At 41.0% G+C, this 17,731-nt stretch overlaps 2 protein-coding genes across 2 annotated transcripts in view; both read right to left on the reverse strand.

Moving 5' to 3' along the window:
* Positions 1–12,202: 12,202 nt before the first annotated feature.
* LOC128456447 (putative methyltransferase DDB_G0268948) lies at positions 12,203–15,188 on the reverse strand. Its single transcript, XM_053440631.1, has 6 exons — positions 14,909–15,188; positions 14,653–14,813; positions 13,796–14,012; positions 13,203–13,306; positions 12,903–13,040; positions 12,203–12,404 (listed from the first exon to the last, which is right to left on the reverse strand). Exons 1-6 carry the CDS (start codon positions 15,017–15,019, stop codon positions 12,308–12,310), a joined length of 828 nt encoding a protein of 275 aa, XP_053296606.1. The 5' UTR covers positions 15,020–15,188; the 3' UTR covers positions 12,203–12,307.
* Positions 15,189–16,130: 942 nt separating this feature from the next.
* LOC128456450 (uncharacterized) overlaps positions 16,131–17,731 on the reverse strand; it is a 31,340-nt gene continuing 29,739 nt past the window's right edge. The window contains exons 4-6 of the mRNA XM_053440632.1: positions 17,064–17,167; positions 16,448–16,582; positions 16,131–16,221 (exon numbers count right to left, since the gene is read on the reverse strand). Coding sequence (XP_053296607.1) covers positions 16,131–16,221; positions 16,448–16,582; positions 17,064–17,167 — 330 coding nt within the window. The remainder of the gene's footprint in view (positions 16,222–16,447; positions 16,583–17,063; positions 17,168–17,731) is intronic.

A 17,731-nucleotide genomic window follows, 5' to 3' on the forward strand; every position in this document is an offset into this window, starting at 1 on the left:
CTCTGGGTGTTTAACACAACCAAAATACACACTTTTCCACAATCTATTAATATTCAGCCAATATCTATTCCAACCCTCAATACCCTTTCAGAACTGTGACTCAAAACACTCTTTGTGTTCGTAATTACCTTGATGTCACAGGAAACCACCCCACACTTTTCCCCTTTAGTCCCAGACTAGGAAATCCCTGATTCCCTTTTTCACTTCATATCCGACTCCGGACACAGATATGAGTGTGGCCCCAGGCCGTAGGATCCCAGATCCTTTAATGGTTCCAAACCATAGGGTCCCAGACCCTTTAAATTATAGTGCGTGCTCCAAGCACCACTTTTTCAGTGTTCCAAACACTTCTCAGTCCCAGACTGTAAAATGATTTATAGTGCGTGCTCCAAGCACCACTTTTCAGTGTTCCAAACACTTCTTAGTCCCAGACTCTTACAATTTCCTTCACTTCACTCTTATATACTTACATCTCGTATTTCTCTTTGTTCACAGTTAATTTAGTTATTTTTCCAATCACAGCCGTTTTAGTTATAAGAAGGTCGCTGCTCGCCTGTTTTAGGTTGACCGGTCTTTTCACTGTGAACAACGAGATCCTCGAGATGTAATTTTATCGTCAATACGATCTGTCCTTTTTTCCTTCACTGGATCACGTCGGGGTCACCAATTTTGTCGTCGCCAGGCACTAAACTTGACCTCGCCTCCGGCGATTTGACAAACGTGTTTGTTGATCCAGGATTTGAGAAGGAATAATTAGACACTTATACATGAAGTTCTGGAAATTGAACATTTATTGTAAAATAATGAAATACTTAAAGAGAGTCTCTGGGGTTCTGCCGGACACGTCACCAGATTCACTGGATCATGTTGAGAAGAAGCCCCGTTCAATCCTAAGTCCACAGTATATATAATCAGACACAGGGTGGGCACAGAGGCGGTTCAAAATGTTCATAGGATATAGGTAAAATATAATCACAAGATACAGAGAAACATAAATATCTCAACAATATCAATGTTTTCCCAGACTTAAAAGTCTTGCACATGCCCCCCCCCCCCCCCCCCCCCCCCCAAAAAAAAATTAAGGTAGGCCTATGTATCGAACTGTGGGTCAAACATTGTGATACAAACCAAATTGTGAGATTGGTGTACCGTTACAGCCCTAGTAATCTCATAAAATCATGTATTCCATAGGTATATAATTATGCCAGGGCAATTTAAACAAGTCCAATGAATTCCTAGACCCAAAAGACATGGGATTAGACACCAAGATTACTTTGCTAGGTAAAAAAATGAAGCAGTTAGGATATTTCAAGGACTTCCTGCCCATCTTGGACGCCATCTTGAAATTTACAACTTTCTAGTGGTCAAACTTTGGTAAACTTTTAGTATGTTACTAAGGACACCTAATACTACAAGAAATAGCTGAGAAACCTTTTGTTAGAATTTTTTTGAGGTTAGGTGTTTTTTTTTCATATATGCAGCCGCCTAATAAGGCTTCCTGCGATGCTGATACACCAAAGGATTTGCCCCCGTGACAATGGTATGTATGTTCACTCCTCCTCACAGCGTGCGCTTCACAGTTTGCTTTTGTTATTCTGCCGAAGTCAAGTGAGGACAAATTGTTCAACTGTGTTTATTTATAGGAGTGGTATTAGCATATTGTAGAGAGAGATCGGAGAAGCTCTCCAACTACAACTTTATCAGCTTGAGTTAAAACATATGCAGTCCAGAATCTAAACATCGAAAGAGATAAAGTACAGTAGATGTCCTAAATTTGAATGGGATCAGGGAGGACAATATACTGAAGATAGTAACAAATAAAACTTTCCAACTTATCCTCAAATGAACCGTAAAAAAAAAAGAGAAAATCCAGTTGTGAAAACAATCATTTCTGTCACTTCTGGTTCTTCAGGCTCCACAACAGTGTATAAGAGGATTCAAAGGGGGGGAAAAGCCTTTCTGGCAAAAGGGGGCAATTAACTGACAGAAAAAGCGCCTCAAGGAATTTCAGACATCTTTTCAGAAACCTTTGAAAAAGCCAGATGTGGAAAATGTGGAAAATGTTCACCTATAATGTTATCAGCTGTTTGTATATCGCATACAAATATGCTAGGAATTTGTCTCCTGCTTCAATGTTGTTTGCAACACTGAGTTAGGGTTGTGTTGAAAGCTTTCAACCACTATCATCTGTGTTTTTTTGGTGGTTTTTATTTTAAATAAGTGACTTTAAAATTGATATATAAAGCAATCCTTATCACTCCAGACATTTTTCAACCCAAAACCTTTATTCTTTACTTAAACATCACAGAAGGTCTGTGGCCATGCAGCAGCTTTGTGAGGCTGGGATCAAGGCTCAGCTGTGTTTTGACAAAAGAATGTATATGGTTTCAGCTCAGGCAAATCCGACACCGGACATCTGGTGGACAGCCCAAGGCGAACCACAGCCACCCCTGACATCACAACTGCAGCCATTAAGGAAGCTCAGTCAGACAGAAGTGGATTTGACAGAAGGAAAGTCAATGCCATTCATGGTAGAATATGTGAGCAGGCGTATTGTATATCAAGCAGTCTTGTTGTGATCACTTGTTGTGATCGGCTTCCTCCATGATCAAGATCCACTATCACAATCTCCCGTATTCAGTGTTAGGATCAAACTTGGTCCGACCGTGTGAAGAGTGTTGCAGTTGTTACTGAGAAAACTTTAATTTTAATGAGTTGAGCTATAGAGAGCGAATTGGTTAACAATCTGACACCTCGAAGAAAGCTGGCAACATTCAGGAAATAAGACAAGACGTCAGGACAAGAGGAAACCAGCTGCGACATCACCCACGTGTTTGTGAGCTGCTGCTGCTTCTAAGACTTGAGTTTGGAATTTTAATCAGCAGCATCTTGTCTTTTTAAACAAGAAATAACCATATTGTTGGAGCCTGACTGAGAACTCCAGGTCACTGCACACCCACCCACACCTGCAAACTACCGGAAACTTGAGATTCTAAAGTCCCAGGGAACCTTTTTACTTTGTATTGAAGTTTTCATATAGACTTCAATACAAATTTACTTATTTTTCCAACCAAAGGAGTCGCCCTCTGCTGGTCTATTGAGATAATACAGGTCTCAGGCACTCCCGTATTGGCATCACTTTCTAAACAGTCTATGATTCCAAAGTATCAGCTATAGGGTTTATATTGTCCTTACATCCAGATTGACCCTCTCAATAACAGAACCTCCTGCTGTCTTGACACCTGCAGGGTTTTCCAAAGATATCATCAAATGCATGGAATCAGATTTTCAAGCAAATATTTGACACTTATCAAAGCTTTTTACCACTTACCCTGAAGCAGCAATTATTAAACCTCTATGGTGTCCTTCATGAGGTTGTTTGTCAACAGCCTAACATCTTATAGCCCCTAAACATCTGTTTTTGATGTTTTCTAGACAAGATTTCAACCACGTCACAGAACAAGTCTTTACTGTAGATTAAGTCTTGAATGACATTCCACCTCCACAGTGGAAAAGTTCTGCAGTAAACGATTGTATGAACATGTTAACACAATTACAAAACCAAGCTTTACCTCAATGAACACAATAGGAATCGGAGAACTGGAATGATGTCTCTATTATGACATCATTCCAGTTCTCCGATTTTTAAACTTGCTTCCTGTGTGTTTAAATACATTTTCTTGTTATGATGTTTCCATTCCTCTCAGACCATCTGGGACACGTCTGCTTCCTGTTCCGAAGCTACAGTAAACATGGAGAAGCAGCACTCAATTTGTATCTATCATATATCTGGGACGAATTCCAAGAAAACTTTTGTTCCTCTACAGATCCCATTTTGTTTTAATCAAAGTGTAAAACATCATATTAATTCACTTTATAGCTACTCACAAGGTGCTTCTGAATGTCAAATGATGTTTGATCATAAACAAAAGTATTAGAGAAATTTAAAATAAGATTTGAAAGTTTTTTAATCTATATTTGGTGGCTTAATCCCACAAACAATTGGAGAATCGTGTCTTTCACTTACAACACTTACACCACTACTTACTGTGTGTGTCACATGTGGCTGTCAGTTCACATCCAGCTGTGACTGTGACAGCAGCAGTGACATCAGCCCCACCGGCCTTGAGTCTTAATCTTGCAGAAAGCGAGTCTGACACCGGGGGGGGGGGGGGCTCGCTCTCCCTGCTGGAAACACATGACCCAGATGTCAGCGTATCTTGTCGACTCAATTTACCGGAGAAAAACTCCTCTGCGAGAACATGACTAACGCACTTGTCATAACGATACATATCCTGTTTTTCTACCTTGTTTGCTTTAGTTATGCTCAGAGGCTGTTGGGAAAATTAAGAAGGGCTATGCTATTTTTGTAAATATAAAAGCAAACTATTAATAAGCAGGGTAGGGGTCATCAAAAGTGAATATCATCAGGTGACTACATGATGAAAACAAGTGGAAAAGTAGTGGATATAGATATTTCAGTTCGGGCAAAATCATATAGTAACATAAGGAATATCTGAATATAGAACTCAGTAGTCAGGGAGGACGTTCAGCTTCAGCACATGTGAGTGGAGATGAGAACATGTGTACAACAGACCTGCTTCTTGTTTGAAGTCGCTCCAACTCTCTGAGCAGCGTTTGACCAGAGAGAGGAAACATAATCCAAGTGTGAGTTATTAGCCGAGTCTGACATCACCGACGTTAATATCTCATCAATATACTCTGTCAAAAACTGTACTTGCTCCCATTTGAACTCTTAACACCCACATATTATCTTTTACTTCTGATCAGTCTTCTTTCATTTGAATACAGCAGGAGGGAAAGTTGTTGGTTGGGACTAATACAAATGAGTTCTAAATCCTATTTGTATGTTCAGCTCTTATGTAATGTGTTAAACCTATGCAAATGAAATCATTGGCGACATTGACAACCTGTTATAAGAGGGAACATCCAATTGTGAAAAGAGACATCAATAGAAATGAATCACTTGAGTTGAGTGTGTATTTGTGTGAGAAGAGAGAGTCGGAGCTGCTGAAGTTTAAACTGGTGCAACTGAAACAACAAATAGAAAGGAAGGTTTGTTTGTCCCAGATCGAGCAAATGTTTTTTTTAAGTGAACACTGGGAACACTTGCATTTTGCCTCACTTTGTATTTGTAATGAAACAATTAAACACAATCATTTTAAAGATTTTACTGTTTTCTTGAAGAATGCTTTTATTCTCTACGTAACAGGGGATGATTTCAAATATATTTTAGTTCATCAACGTGGAAGAGGGTAAAGGCAAAGACTTTGAAAAGCAAAGTGAAATGATAAAACGTTTAATTAAATATTTACAGATATCAAGAATATTTAATATGTGGAAAAATCTTTTGCAGTCTGTGACTGTTTGAAGTGTTGGACCCTCAGACATCAGCAGACTCTCCTTGAATGTTCCCTGGTGATTATCTTCCACTAGAGCCTCATTCAGCTCTTCATATTGTTCTGCTCTCCACCAACTCCAACACAAAGCTGCACTGAGATCAGGTGAGTGATTCGGCCAATGGAAGATGTCGCCAGCCCATAGTGCTGCCAGGTCCAGACAGTACAGTTATGGAACCCTTTAAAATCTCTACCACCACATCTGTATCTCTGTCACATGATAAAAAGGGAGGACTTGTGTAAAACATGACAAACCTGCAGGGCACACACACTCTGAGACACTAAGGCCATGTGAATAGAGAAGTGAGAGCTAAGTTTCAGTTGGAAATCCTGCAAAGTGGCTATTGATACCTCACCTGACAGATGGTTCTCTGGAATAACATGTCATGGGTGGAAATAAATGTACTAAGAGGCAGAAGTCATCCTGAGGAACTTTTTTTTCCTTATGCACAGATCATCGGAGGTTATTAAAGGTGACTGGATGTTTTCCACTCTTTGGTGCCTCCCAGGAAACTGAGTGGGGTTAGTGCTACTGGTTTCCTGCCAAGTCACAGAGCTACAGGCAGTGTCCTCTTCAGATCATCTCACCCTGAGCCTGCGTGTCAGTGGTGATTTGCCTGTGCTCTGTTAGACTTATGTTGAGTGTTTATTCACACACATTCACACGTGGATCTGAATGGTTTGTGTTCAAATGTAGCTGTTAAAAGAAGTTTAAAAAGTGGATTCAAGCAAACATTGTGACCTCTGGTTTAAGTTTCCCCTGAACACCTGTCTGGAATCAGAGATTAGAGGAGCAGACGATCAAAGAGATCAGTGACAATCTTGGAAAGCAAGTGTGGAGATGTCTGAGAATGATTCTCCACCGAGACTCTTCTGGAGCAGAAGAAGCAAGATCCGTCTCAGCTCTGTCACCACAACACAGAGAAATTCTCCTCAAAGACTCATCTAGGATCATTTAATAAAAGTCTTGAAGAGAAAAATATTTAAAGGTTCACAGCTTTTCTAAAATTAAGACCAAATATTGGAAAATGTAAAAAGAAGGAATCGTGGGATCTTCTCGAGGAACAGAATGTTGGCTTCTTGAAATTGTTGTCACATCAAGCAGCTGAAGACGTTCTTATACTTCCATGTTTGCTTTTCTTTCACCTTCTGTCCATTTCACCTCAAACCAGCTTCATCAGGTTTAAGTTCGTAGACCAGGGGTGTCCAAACTACGGCCCGCGGGCCATCTGCGGCCCCCCATCCATTTTAAATTGGCCCGCCTCAAAAAAAATAAAATAATAATAATAATAAATTAAAAAAATTTAAAAATTAAATATTTTTTTTTAAACTAGCAATTTAGTAACACTTAAATGAAACTTAATTATAGCACTATGTAGTTTTGCTCCATTTTTGAAGAAATTGTACTTTCTTGATTCTTGTTGTTCGGGGTTTGTTCCCTCGGGTACCCTTGAATGCATTGATTGTAAATCACTTTGGATTAAAGCGTCAGCTAAATGAATTGTAATGTAATGGACTATTGCCCACTGTATTGTACTTCTCAGTTTAGACACTAGGTGGCGTCCATCTCACCCCTGACCTGCCAGCTGTCCCTCAGAACACCGCCACGCCCCCCGCCCTGAGCGATGCAATTGAGGGGCACTGTCAACGGTCCGCTCCAGGGCATGGGGGCGGGGCGGCGTAAGTGGCCAGAAAGGTAATTGGCTATCACCAATACCACTCGTAGACACTCGGTCTGCGTGGCATGGCTCCCTCATGCTCCAGCTCCTCCGGGGCTGGACTCTCCAGCAGCTCCTTCGAACTGGTCAACGGATCAGGCTGAGACAAAGCAGGCGCATTGTGCAGCAGATTGTAGAGGCGATTCCTACGGTTCCTGTTCTTATTGCCTCTTCTGCGTGGGGGACGAATAAACAAAGAGTCAGGAAGGATGGCAGTGTAAATGAGAAACTCTGAATATCAAGCTTTTCCACCAATTTGGAACCTACTACAAAATTATTATCACTGACCTAAACAGAAGCAAAACAAAACCCTAATAACTGATTTATTTTTAAATTAATGGATTCTAGTTAATCAAAGTTAAAAATATCCTGCTAGCAGAAAAGATAAATATCAAAATCACAGAGACACTCTCCTCAAGTTTCAGAGAGACCTAACACCAACAGGATCCTTCAAATCAGACAGCGTTGTCATCTCATACCTTCCGTCGAAGTCTGCCTTCTCTTGAGGAGGGGTGGAGGGTTGTGGTGAGGGGCTGGACTGCAGCGCTGAGAAGCAGTTGAGCCCTGCAGAGATGAAACGTTAAAAGAGAGAAAAGTGAAAAATAACGATTGTGGGTGATCAGAGTCAAGGTCCAGACATTAAGAGGAAGATGCTTTACCTGACTCCATGTACAGGATATGCTGTAAGTTACTGTTTTATATCAGGGTTTCATCTAGTTCAATTTAAAACCTTTTTAAGAACATAATGAAGGAAATTCTGGTAAAATGTAATAGATATGAAAGACTATCAGACTCCCAGATTTCTAACAAGCTTCATATCTTAGATGAATCAGTGACAACTACAGCTAAACAGAGCGGAGCAGCTGAAACATTGTGAAGTGAGTGACACCCTTCCATCGTTAAGTGTTGTAGTATGAACTCCAAACAGGGACACGACTCCTGATCAGCAGGTCATGAAGTGTGAACTGCACAGTGATCTGATAGGTTTGAAAGTCATGTGGTGTGACCTCACCTGAGTCACCGGCCTTGGCTCCTCCACCACTGCCCTTCACCAATGGGACTTGAGCCCAGGGGCCCTGCTGGATCTCCTCGTCCACTTTTCTCGGTTCCTCCTTCTCTTTAATTGCCTCCTTGTGGACAATGGTTAGCGGACCCTGCCTGGGTCCTCTGGACACCCAGTTGTTCTGAAAAAAAATAAATGTACATTTTCAAAGTAATTTAAATGTTTGAAGTCTGTAGCCAATTCTCCAGATTTTACCCGGCCGTCACGTCTGACACCGATTTAAGTTTCCATGGAACACGACCAGTTACCACATGGTAATTGTTTGTCATTGTTTTTGTGATTCCAATGTAGAAATATGAGCAAATCAACTATTAGGGACAGAGAGTAAATAGCAGCTTGACGTCTCCTGTATGCAGTGCATTTGTACAATCCTCACAGTAGAAGACTTTGAAAAACGTAGAATGGTAAGATCTGTGTCAAAGCCTCGGACAGCTCATCTCACCTTGGAGACCTTTGGGATATTCTTGGAGTCTCTGGTCCTTCTTTTGGTCCTATTAGGCACAGTGGTCCAGGACTCCTCGTTCTTCACAAGCTGATCTCTCTGCTCACTTGGATCTGTGGAGACACACCCACACAAAAAAAAAAAAAAAACGAACAGGGAAATATAGGTTTAAGATTAGTTCACAGGAAATACAGTGCATTCAGACGGCTGTGAAAGTGGCAGACAGAGTGACATTTCTGACAGTTTCTATGGCATGCTGCGTTACAAGAGGAAATATTATAGCTCAGCTAGCAGATGGGAGGGAGTGAGGGGGCTTCCTGTCTGCTGTTGGGCCTGAAAGCATCTCTGCAGGTTATATGGACAGGAAGTCTACAGACTGGTTTCCTGAGTCACTATAGCTGTGTCGATGTGATTCTAAACCTTAAAGAGGATTTAGACTGCAGGACTGACCTGGCTGTCTCTTGGTGTCATTGGAGAGCAGTTGTTGTTGCACTTTCGGACCCTGCTCGGGTCCTCTGGACACCCAGTTGTGCTGAAGAAAAAAAAATGTTCAGAACCACAATGACTTCAAACCTGAATCAGTGTTAAACAGATTTCATTGCTCTTTATCTTTGACAGATCAGAGAATTTAGGAGCATGTGTGGGTTTTATCACACAGTCCTAGATACATTTTGGCATAAACAGAGGACTCACCAATCTCAGGTCTATAATAGCCTGCAACATTAATCGTATTTGAGATGGAGTTTTCCCCTCTTCGACGATCTTTTCAATCTGGATAAAATACTCATCCATCTGAGGCTGGTGAGACACAGAGGGAGAGTGGTTAATTTGAGACATGAAGTTCATGTTCAGCATGTCTCCATTCAATCTACCAGACACTGCTGACAAAAAGTTCACATCACATCTTCATCCCTGCAAACAACGCATTTCTCTTAATATTTAGTTTTGGAAAGGGAAACCAGCCGCATATTATCCTCTAGATTATATTCGAAGCTTTCAATCTGTAGCCCTTCAGACCTTTTCTAAGACCGTAATAAAATAAATTTAGGATTTATGTCAAATGTACTACTTCCAGCTCACCTTGGCCTCCTCTAAGTCAAGGACCTTGCCCATGGTGGTGAGCAGGTCACACAGACACTCTACAGACTCTTTGTCTCGGTGGTTCAGCAGCCTGACCACGCAGTCATGAATGATGGCCGCCGTTTGCATCTTGAGCTTGAAGATTTCGCTGTCCTCGGCCTTCTGCAGATTTATCACAAGTCGGTGACGATCCGTCTAATGGGACCAAGGAAACAAACATATGGACAGAGTTGAAACCAAAACTAAAAGACGTTTCGGGAAAGATCCGGCGTCACACTTAAGTCAGGTAAATCAGGCTTGAAACAATCATTGAAACATTTAGTGTAACCAATGACACTGACACGATATGCAGATCTAGTTGCTTTCAGACATATGAGAACTGAAATGTCTGTGTCAGTTGCTACGGACACTGTCTGGAACTTTTCCAACCGGTTCCTGATGAAAATGTGCAGAAATGTTGATAACATGAAAAACATATACACAAGTCAGGATACAAAAGAGATGTAATAGACGTGGCAGACGCCATTAAAGACATCAGGGCCAAAGCCTGTGCTGTGTCGTTTCTTGATATATCACTCAGCCCTTGGACTTAAGTGGACAAAGATCATAGCCAAAGTTTTCAAATAGAACAGGGAGCTAGGCAATAAAACGATATCAATAAGTATCGTTATATAATTCTCATCAATAGCTGAATAAATAAAGTCAGTCTCTTATATCTTTATCTTCTAACACTGGGAAAATGTACGGTTACACAGACAAAGGGGTGAATCCAGGGAGTTATTTTGTCACTGTCTTTTGACATTGTGGGATAGGATTTTTTTTAAGTTTTACCAATAACCAGGGAATAATTCGTGGATCAGGGCTTCAAATCAGAGACTTTAGGCCAGCAAAACTATTATGATGATGATGGTGGAAGAAGAGAAGCAGGAGGGAACATACAGTTGGGTAAATTACCTGATGATGCGTCTGTCTCGGCTCCGTAGCAAACTTATGGGTTTTGAGGAGATGTCCAGCAAGGTAAGAGAGGAGGGATGACAACTAAAGGTCAAGAACTTCAAAGCACATTATAGGACCGGAGCATCACTCATTTTGATAAAGGCATTAAATCTGCCTTTAAACGATTGGGCAACATCCTGTGAAAAACTGCAGTTCACTGGATGGCCACTAGTGGCCAGCTCCATGTTAAAAAGCCTGAATTAATATTCAAGGTGATAAAACCTTTTCTCCAATTGTGTACAACATTGCAAAAGTGCATTACATTGGGTCATATATGTTTATTATGAAAATGTATGAGCTGGTGAATGCTATATTGTGACGTTCCAAGCACCAGTGGCAATAATCATAGACTTGTCATCACTTTTGATCAAATACCACCCTCTAGTGGTATTGTCTGTGTACTTCAACAAATCCCTGATGCAATTCAAACATGCTCTGTGAATGTGAGCGTCAGCACTATGAGCGGAGAGCGAGCAGAGGTTAAAAATACTGAAGAGTGCGTGCTGCTTATTTCTAAGGAATCAGTATGTAGTATCAGGGATAGGTCACCCTCCTTCTCTACTCACCATTATGCCGATGGAGGAGTGGGTGTAGTGTTTGAGTCCACAAATCACTTCTGGAGTTTCAGGGGTAAACTTTGTTGCAGCAGAATTCAATCCAATAGAAGTCAAAGGTGAGTCATTATTCAGACGTAATCAAACAACAGAAAAAACACAACATGCCTCCATGTGTCCGGAAGCCCCGACATTCATATTCAACTCAAAACAGGGTCATGTACATTGTGTTTTGTTTGTTTGAATGTTTACAATTCCATTCAGGTTGTCTGACTAGTAGACTGAAATGTTGAAATACAATTTTTTTGTTAAGTATCAAGAGATATTAATAATATTCAATATTATGTGTAGTCAGTGAGAGGTGTTTGACCCACAGCTATCAGCCAACTCTTTGAATGTCCCCTGGTGATCCAGCTTCACTGCAGCTTCCCTCAGCTCCTCCGCTTGCTGCCTCTCAGCCGCCAGTCTGCTCTTCATCAGGTGGAACGCCGCTCAGTCGAGCTGAGAACATGTGACTGACAGCTGAGGACGCACAACTTGCTGGCACAGTGTAGAGAAATGCAGAGGAAAACAAACTTGTCCACTCAGAACACCATTATCAGTCAAGTGGAGTCAGGCAATGACACAGAAGGCTTAATGCCTCCACTCTGCCAGTTTCTAATGTGTGTCTGTCTCCAGCAGAAGAATCCCACTATGAGGTTCATCACCTCTATCATTGAAATCTTAATTACTGCTGATAAAATCAAATGAAGGTTCGACGCAAAATCAGTATTGTGGAGGAGTCAGGGCAAATAAAACTACAGTGGTCTGCAAATAAAGAGAATATACGTCTCTGAGATTATGTAAAGTGGATGAAGGCCACATGAAAAACTGCCCAACAAAATTAACATAGACAGTGAAGCAGAGACAATAAACACATGGAGTCTTGATTCAAGTGTCACCCTCTAGTGGTATTTTATAAAACAACCTCACACATAGATCTCCTGTGTCCACGACATTGCTGGCCGGTGTTGAAAGTGTGAGAGGTGTCGGACTCAGGCCTCCTCTGGTTTACAGGCCAGCAGGTAGTAATACTTCACAGCCACCACCACCTCTGCGTCTGCTGAGGTCACCTGCATCACGGACATCAGCCTGGACAGAGAGGAGCATGGGAAATAAAGTGTTATGAGTCATTCAGAGAGTAAAGTCAGGGACAACATCCTGTTCCTGTGGCAGATCTTATCTCTCAGCGTGTCATATAACAACTAGAATGGTGCAAACCTCCCCCTAAGTCTCAACAGTCTCCTTAAATTCAATGAAGCTGCACCAGATGTCACACACTCATAGATATCTGTCCCTTAAATATTCATTTCTCCCTGAGTAAAAACTAAATTCGAGATTCGGATCATCACTTAAATTCAATAGGTTCTTCAATGACAAATCTCTCCAGCAAGTTTCTTTCTCACAAACAAATAAAGATACAAACCAACAAACCAACAAACAACCAGACAGGGCAGAAATATGAAATCCTTGGCACAGGTAATTTCCTAATAATACTAATAATATCATCATATGAGTCATTTTTCTTCATTTTCACGGACATGTGTGTTATTTGCATGCGTGTGCATAGTGTGGTGCATCAGTATTTACTTTTGACAGATGTCCTGGGAGAGTTGCTCGGCCTTCTGCGGGTCGGCTCTCAGCAGAATCTGATAGCTGGAGAAAGACTCCACCATCCCCATGTAGCCGGACAGAGGCATGGCCTTTCTCACTCTCACACACTCTTGCCTTTATGAACACACACACACACACACACACACACACACACACACACACACACACACACACACACACACACACACACACACAAATCATACTACTGTACTGACCGAAGTGACAAAGATTGGAAATTAATATTTAGAATTGAGAGAGAGGAATGTGTTCACTCACCACTCCTTGTCTGGGTAAGGGATGGATTCATACGCCGCCCGGTACAACTCAATAGTGCTGGGACCAATGTGAGGGTCGCGGTAGAGTTTTAAAGCTGCATAAAACTGATCAAATCATCAGAAGAGTCCATCAACCCACTGATGTCATTATACACAACTTGAGTCAGGTGTTTTACCCACTGATGGGCTTAACACAATAATAACCACTAGATGGCGATGTTGTACGATGTGATTTGCTTGTGTTGTTTGTATTTGCTCTGATGATATTTGCCTGTTTAGTTTGTGTCAGTGGGATGAATCCTGTCTGAACACGTGCAATCTTACATATTAAAGGAAAAATGCTGTCCTCATACTCACAGCCCACAGTCCTCATGGGACTCTGGTCTTTCAATATGCAGATATACGAACAGGTCATGACTATGAATGGTTCCCTGAAGCAGGATTGATCACTGCTATCTTTATTATGCGGGTACACATGCTTTTCATTTACTTTATCATGTGTCCTGACATGTAAGTATTTCTATAACAGGAAAAAACATTTGAAATCTGTATTCATGTGCACATTCACAGTAACCTCTCTCACTCTGCGTGTACCTCTGTGCAGACTTGGTTGTGTGCTTGCGAGCAGCAGCCGTCGTAGCTGAGCTCCATGTCCATGGTGTAGCTGAGCAGAGCCAGGCAGCCGCGGGGCTTCAGGACTCTGTGGGCCTCCAGGAGAAAGCGTGGCCTGTCGAACCAGTGGAACGCAGTCATAACCGTCAGCAGGTCCACTGAGCTGTCAGCCAACGGCAGCTCCTCAGCCGCACACTCTCTGAAGATGGGAAGGCAGCAGGAAATGAATCAAACTCCACACACACACCAGGTGAAACGCAATATGGGCCTTTCCACATTGTACAACTAATGGATTTTTAAGTACAAAAATCACTAAATCAGATTAAACTATTCATTTCTGAGTTTTAATGTTGCACCAATGCAATACATGATTAAGTCCACCATGTAACCATCTAGGTTTTACTGATATTAATGTAGATATTCTAAAATATCTCAAACATTGGGAATAAATACTCCATTGATACTGGGTTTATTAAATCAATGTTCTCCATGCTTTGCGTATTCATTTTTTAAATATTTGTGTTCTTTATATTATATTGCCAAACAATACATAGGGGATTATTATTCAGTTGACTGTATGTTGGTTCTGCAGTGTGGGCCTCACAGCATGACCGACTTTCACCAGACAAGGTTCCCATTGTTCTCTCTTGTCGCCAAGTGGCTCAACAGAGCAGTAAATATAAAATATTGGTGTTATCTTGATATCTCGCCATGCATTTTTGGAATGGTTGGCTTGATTTCTCCCTCTGTAGCCAGGCAAACATGGCACAAACAAACTAACAACTGTTAAGTTCAAGAATAAAAAAAAGAATCCTGACTGCAGGTTGGTCCATGCTCACCTATATGTGATGTTTGCCTCCAGGGCATACTGGACAGCCAAATCCAGCTGGGCAGGACTCACATCTGTCCCCACCACGGAAGCAAAGTGTTGGGCCAGCAGCTGAGTGCCCTGTCCCGAGCCGCAACCCACATCCACTGCCAGCTCAAAGGGACGAGCTTTCTATCAAAATAACATCGCTGTGCAGTTAGTTTCAACATTTGTCCTCCAGTACTTAATATTCCAGAGGCTGTCATCCTCTTCCTACTTGCACTTACCCGTTTTTCCAGGAATCCAAGGACCTGTTGTATAAGATGTTCTGATGGGGAGACCCTGTACTTTAAGTAAGAAGCTGCATGCTTCTTGCCCTCAAACAGACGGTGAGCCATTGTTAACTGATGCCTCCGTGAACAGCTGATTTATCATAAGCTTCATAAAGAGCTAAAAAAAAATCGACTTTACCTTCTATTTCGTCTGCAGGCAGGCATTCAGAACCACACACACACACACACACACACACACATGCATGGACGCACACACACAAGAGGGAAACAACGGGGTGCAAGGGAAATGGGAGGCTCCTTTATCTCTGCTGGTATGTGGTGTGTTTCATAATGAGGGTGTTTAAAGGGACAGCTCCCTCTCTGTGTGCAACAATGCTGAGTGACCTGAATTTAATAATAAAAATAACACATTTAGGCAAAGCTCACAGGCATGTGTCGGTTCAAGGGTCATGTCAGAACAAGCTGGTGAGGATTGATGTGGCTGAGGTATGATACGTAAGTGTGTAACTATAGTATTGCAAAGACGTGTTGTGTGCAACTAACTGTGTGCGTCTGTTGGCTTCTAAATCTCATGGTACTCTTTAACTAAGGTTGTTAATTATTAACAGTCACTGCTTATAAACCTCTACAGCTGCTGGTCAGCAGAATTTAGTTCAGTCCATTTCCTTCAAGGGCTGTGAGGACATTAATAATAAACTGCTCATATAATAATCATTGGAATTTTAATCTTGACTCTGCAATGTATCAGTTATATCTGGTTGTCAATTAAATATAAGAAGTACTTAGTCTTTTTTGTTGTATTATTGGCGTCTTCAGAAAGTACTTTTAATGGCAATGCAGTATGATGTCACTAGTGTCATTACACTACACATATTTTCATGTTGCACAAAGTAGAAGTGACAAGTTACCTTCAACAGAATGAAAAATAGCACAAAATAAAGAAGTCACACTGAAGCAGTTACAACAAATAAGTCTGTGAAGGTTCAGCTGCTTTTGGAAATGTTTTGAATTGTAGTTTTTGTGCCAAAACACAGTGTGTTAAGGATTAGATTGGAAAGCTTTTCATACAGAGTTTACATTACATACAAAAGGTCAGTAAGAGTTTGACTGGGGAAAAACACAGAAATGTCCAAATTCAATATGCACACTCTTTAATACATCAGAGGCTTAAACATCCCAGAATCAGTTTATTCTTTTTCTTTTTCTGTATTGTTGATCATTTTGGTTTAGATGCCAGGACACAGAAATATTCCATCGTCCACTCTATTTCAGTGTCCGGAGACGTGACTCCCATTTCATCCAGAAACCTGTGAAGCAGTGAGAAACAGACTCTGATTATATAACTTGTAGAGCACCAAGAAGACATTCAGTAAATTATTTTAAAAAAAATCAAAAAATGGATACCTGGAGAAATGCTGGTGTGTGTGTGTGTGTGTGTGTGTGTGTGTGTGTGTGTGTGTGTGTGTGTGTGTGTGTGTGTGTGTGTGTGTGTGTGTGCGTGTGTGTGTGTGTGTGTGTGTGTGTGCGTTTTACCTCTTCTCAGTGTTGAGCAGCAGGTCGTTAGCCGCCTGAGGGTCTTTCTCCTTGTAAGTTTGGAACATGGACAGGGTCTCAATAAATCCCACCAGGTTTTTCAAAGTGATGAAAGATTTCACTTCTGTTTCGATCCTGTGGTTTCAATAAAGTAGATCAATTTTTTTTATTCAAGACAAAAATGAGAAATAGAAATAATACATTTATCTGAGTCGTAACTTTCTTTATAACTTGTCTTTTAATTTATTTTATTGAGCATTTTATATGGCACTTGTATTTGTATACTAATTTATTTGACCTGTTTCTTCTAAACCTGATGATTTAATAAAGATTATTGTTATTTTATTAAAACCACATTTGAATTTACTTTATCGAGTCTTTTATTTTGGTCTTGCACAAACTCATGAATAACGTTCCCCTAAATAGGACACAGATGTTCTTTAAAGGACCAAAACTTATTCTCTGAGAAACCAAACAAAATGTTTAAACACTTTTGTTATCCGTATTTTAAAGGCTAGGATATATAATGAGGCCTAATTTGTCAGCCGACAGTTAATTCTAGGTATTACAGAGGTGTACTTGGCATTGGTCAGTTAAGTGTCTGTGTTGTAATTACCGTTCTTTGTCTGGAAAAGGGATGGCAGAGTATAACTCCTCCAGTTTACTGTTACACTGAGCTTCTGGGATGTTGCTGGTGTATGGCATCAGCAGCTGTTTCACCTGGAAGTGAATAAAGATAAAAACATGAATCCTTTACTCTATGCACTGACTTTTGTTGTGTGTCTGTATGTATGTTTAAATAATATATAATGTAAGTAATATAAACTAACATTGAAAACAAATTTAACAGTAAAAACTGCAGTTTTATAAATCTGTATGTTTGCTGTTGTTTTTAATGATGGTAGTGGCAGGAGCTAGAGAGCAGCTCCAGGAGAACCTGGGGGAGTTGATTGGCTGATTAGTTGGACAATTAACTCTCCCTTGATTCAAAAGAGCGGCCACAGGGGAAGAGACACGAAAGAGACACGAAAGAGACACGAAGGAGACACATGAGGAGAAACTCATGAGAGTCACAGAGACAGACAAAGAGACAGATGACGGAGCTGAGCTGCTACGTCGTGAGAAACTGCTTGTCAATGTATGTTTAGTGATTTGGAATCTATGTTTGGTGCAGTTTAATTAATAAAAAAGAGGCTTAAAAGCAACAGGTTCACCTCTGGCAGTGGTGGGGGAGACCCCGGTGGCATCGACATGAGTCACAGTAGCATTATCTCCACTTTACTG

The sequence above is a fragment of the Pleuronectes platessa genome, chromosome 14 (genome assembly GCF_947347685.1).
Source record: "Pleuronectes platessa chromosome 14, fPlePla1.1, whole genome shotgun sequence".
Taxonomy (NCBI): domain Eukaryota; kingdom Metazoa; phylum Chordata; class Actinopteri; order Pleuronectiformes; family Pleuronectidae; genus Pleuronectes; species Pleuronectes platessa.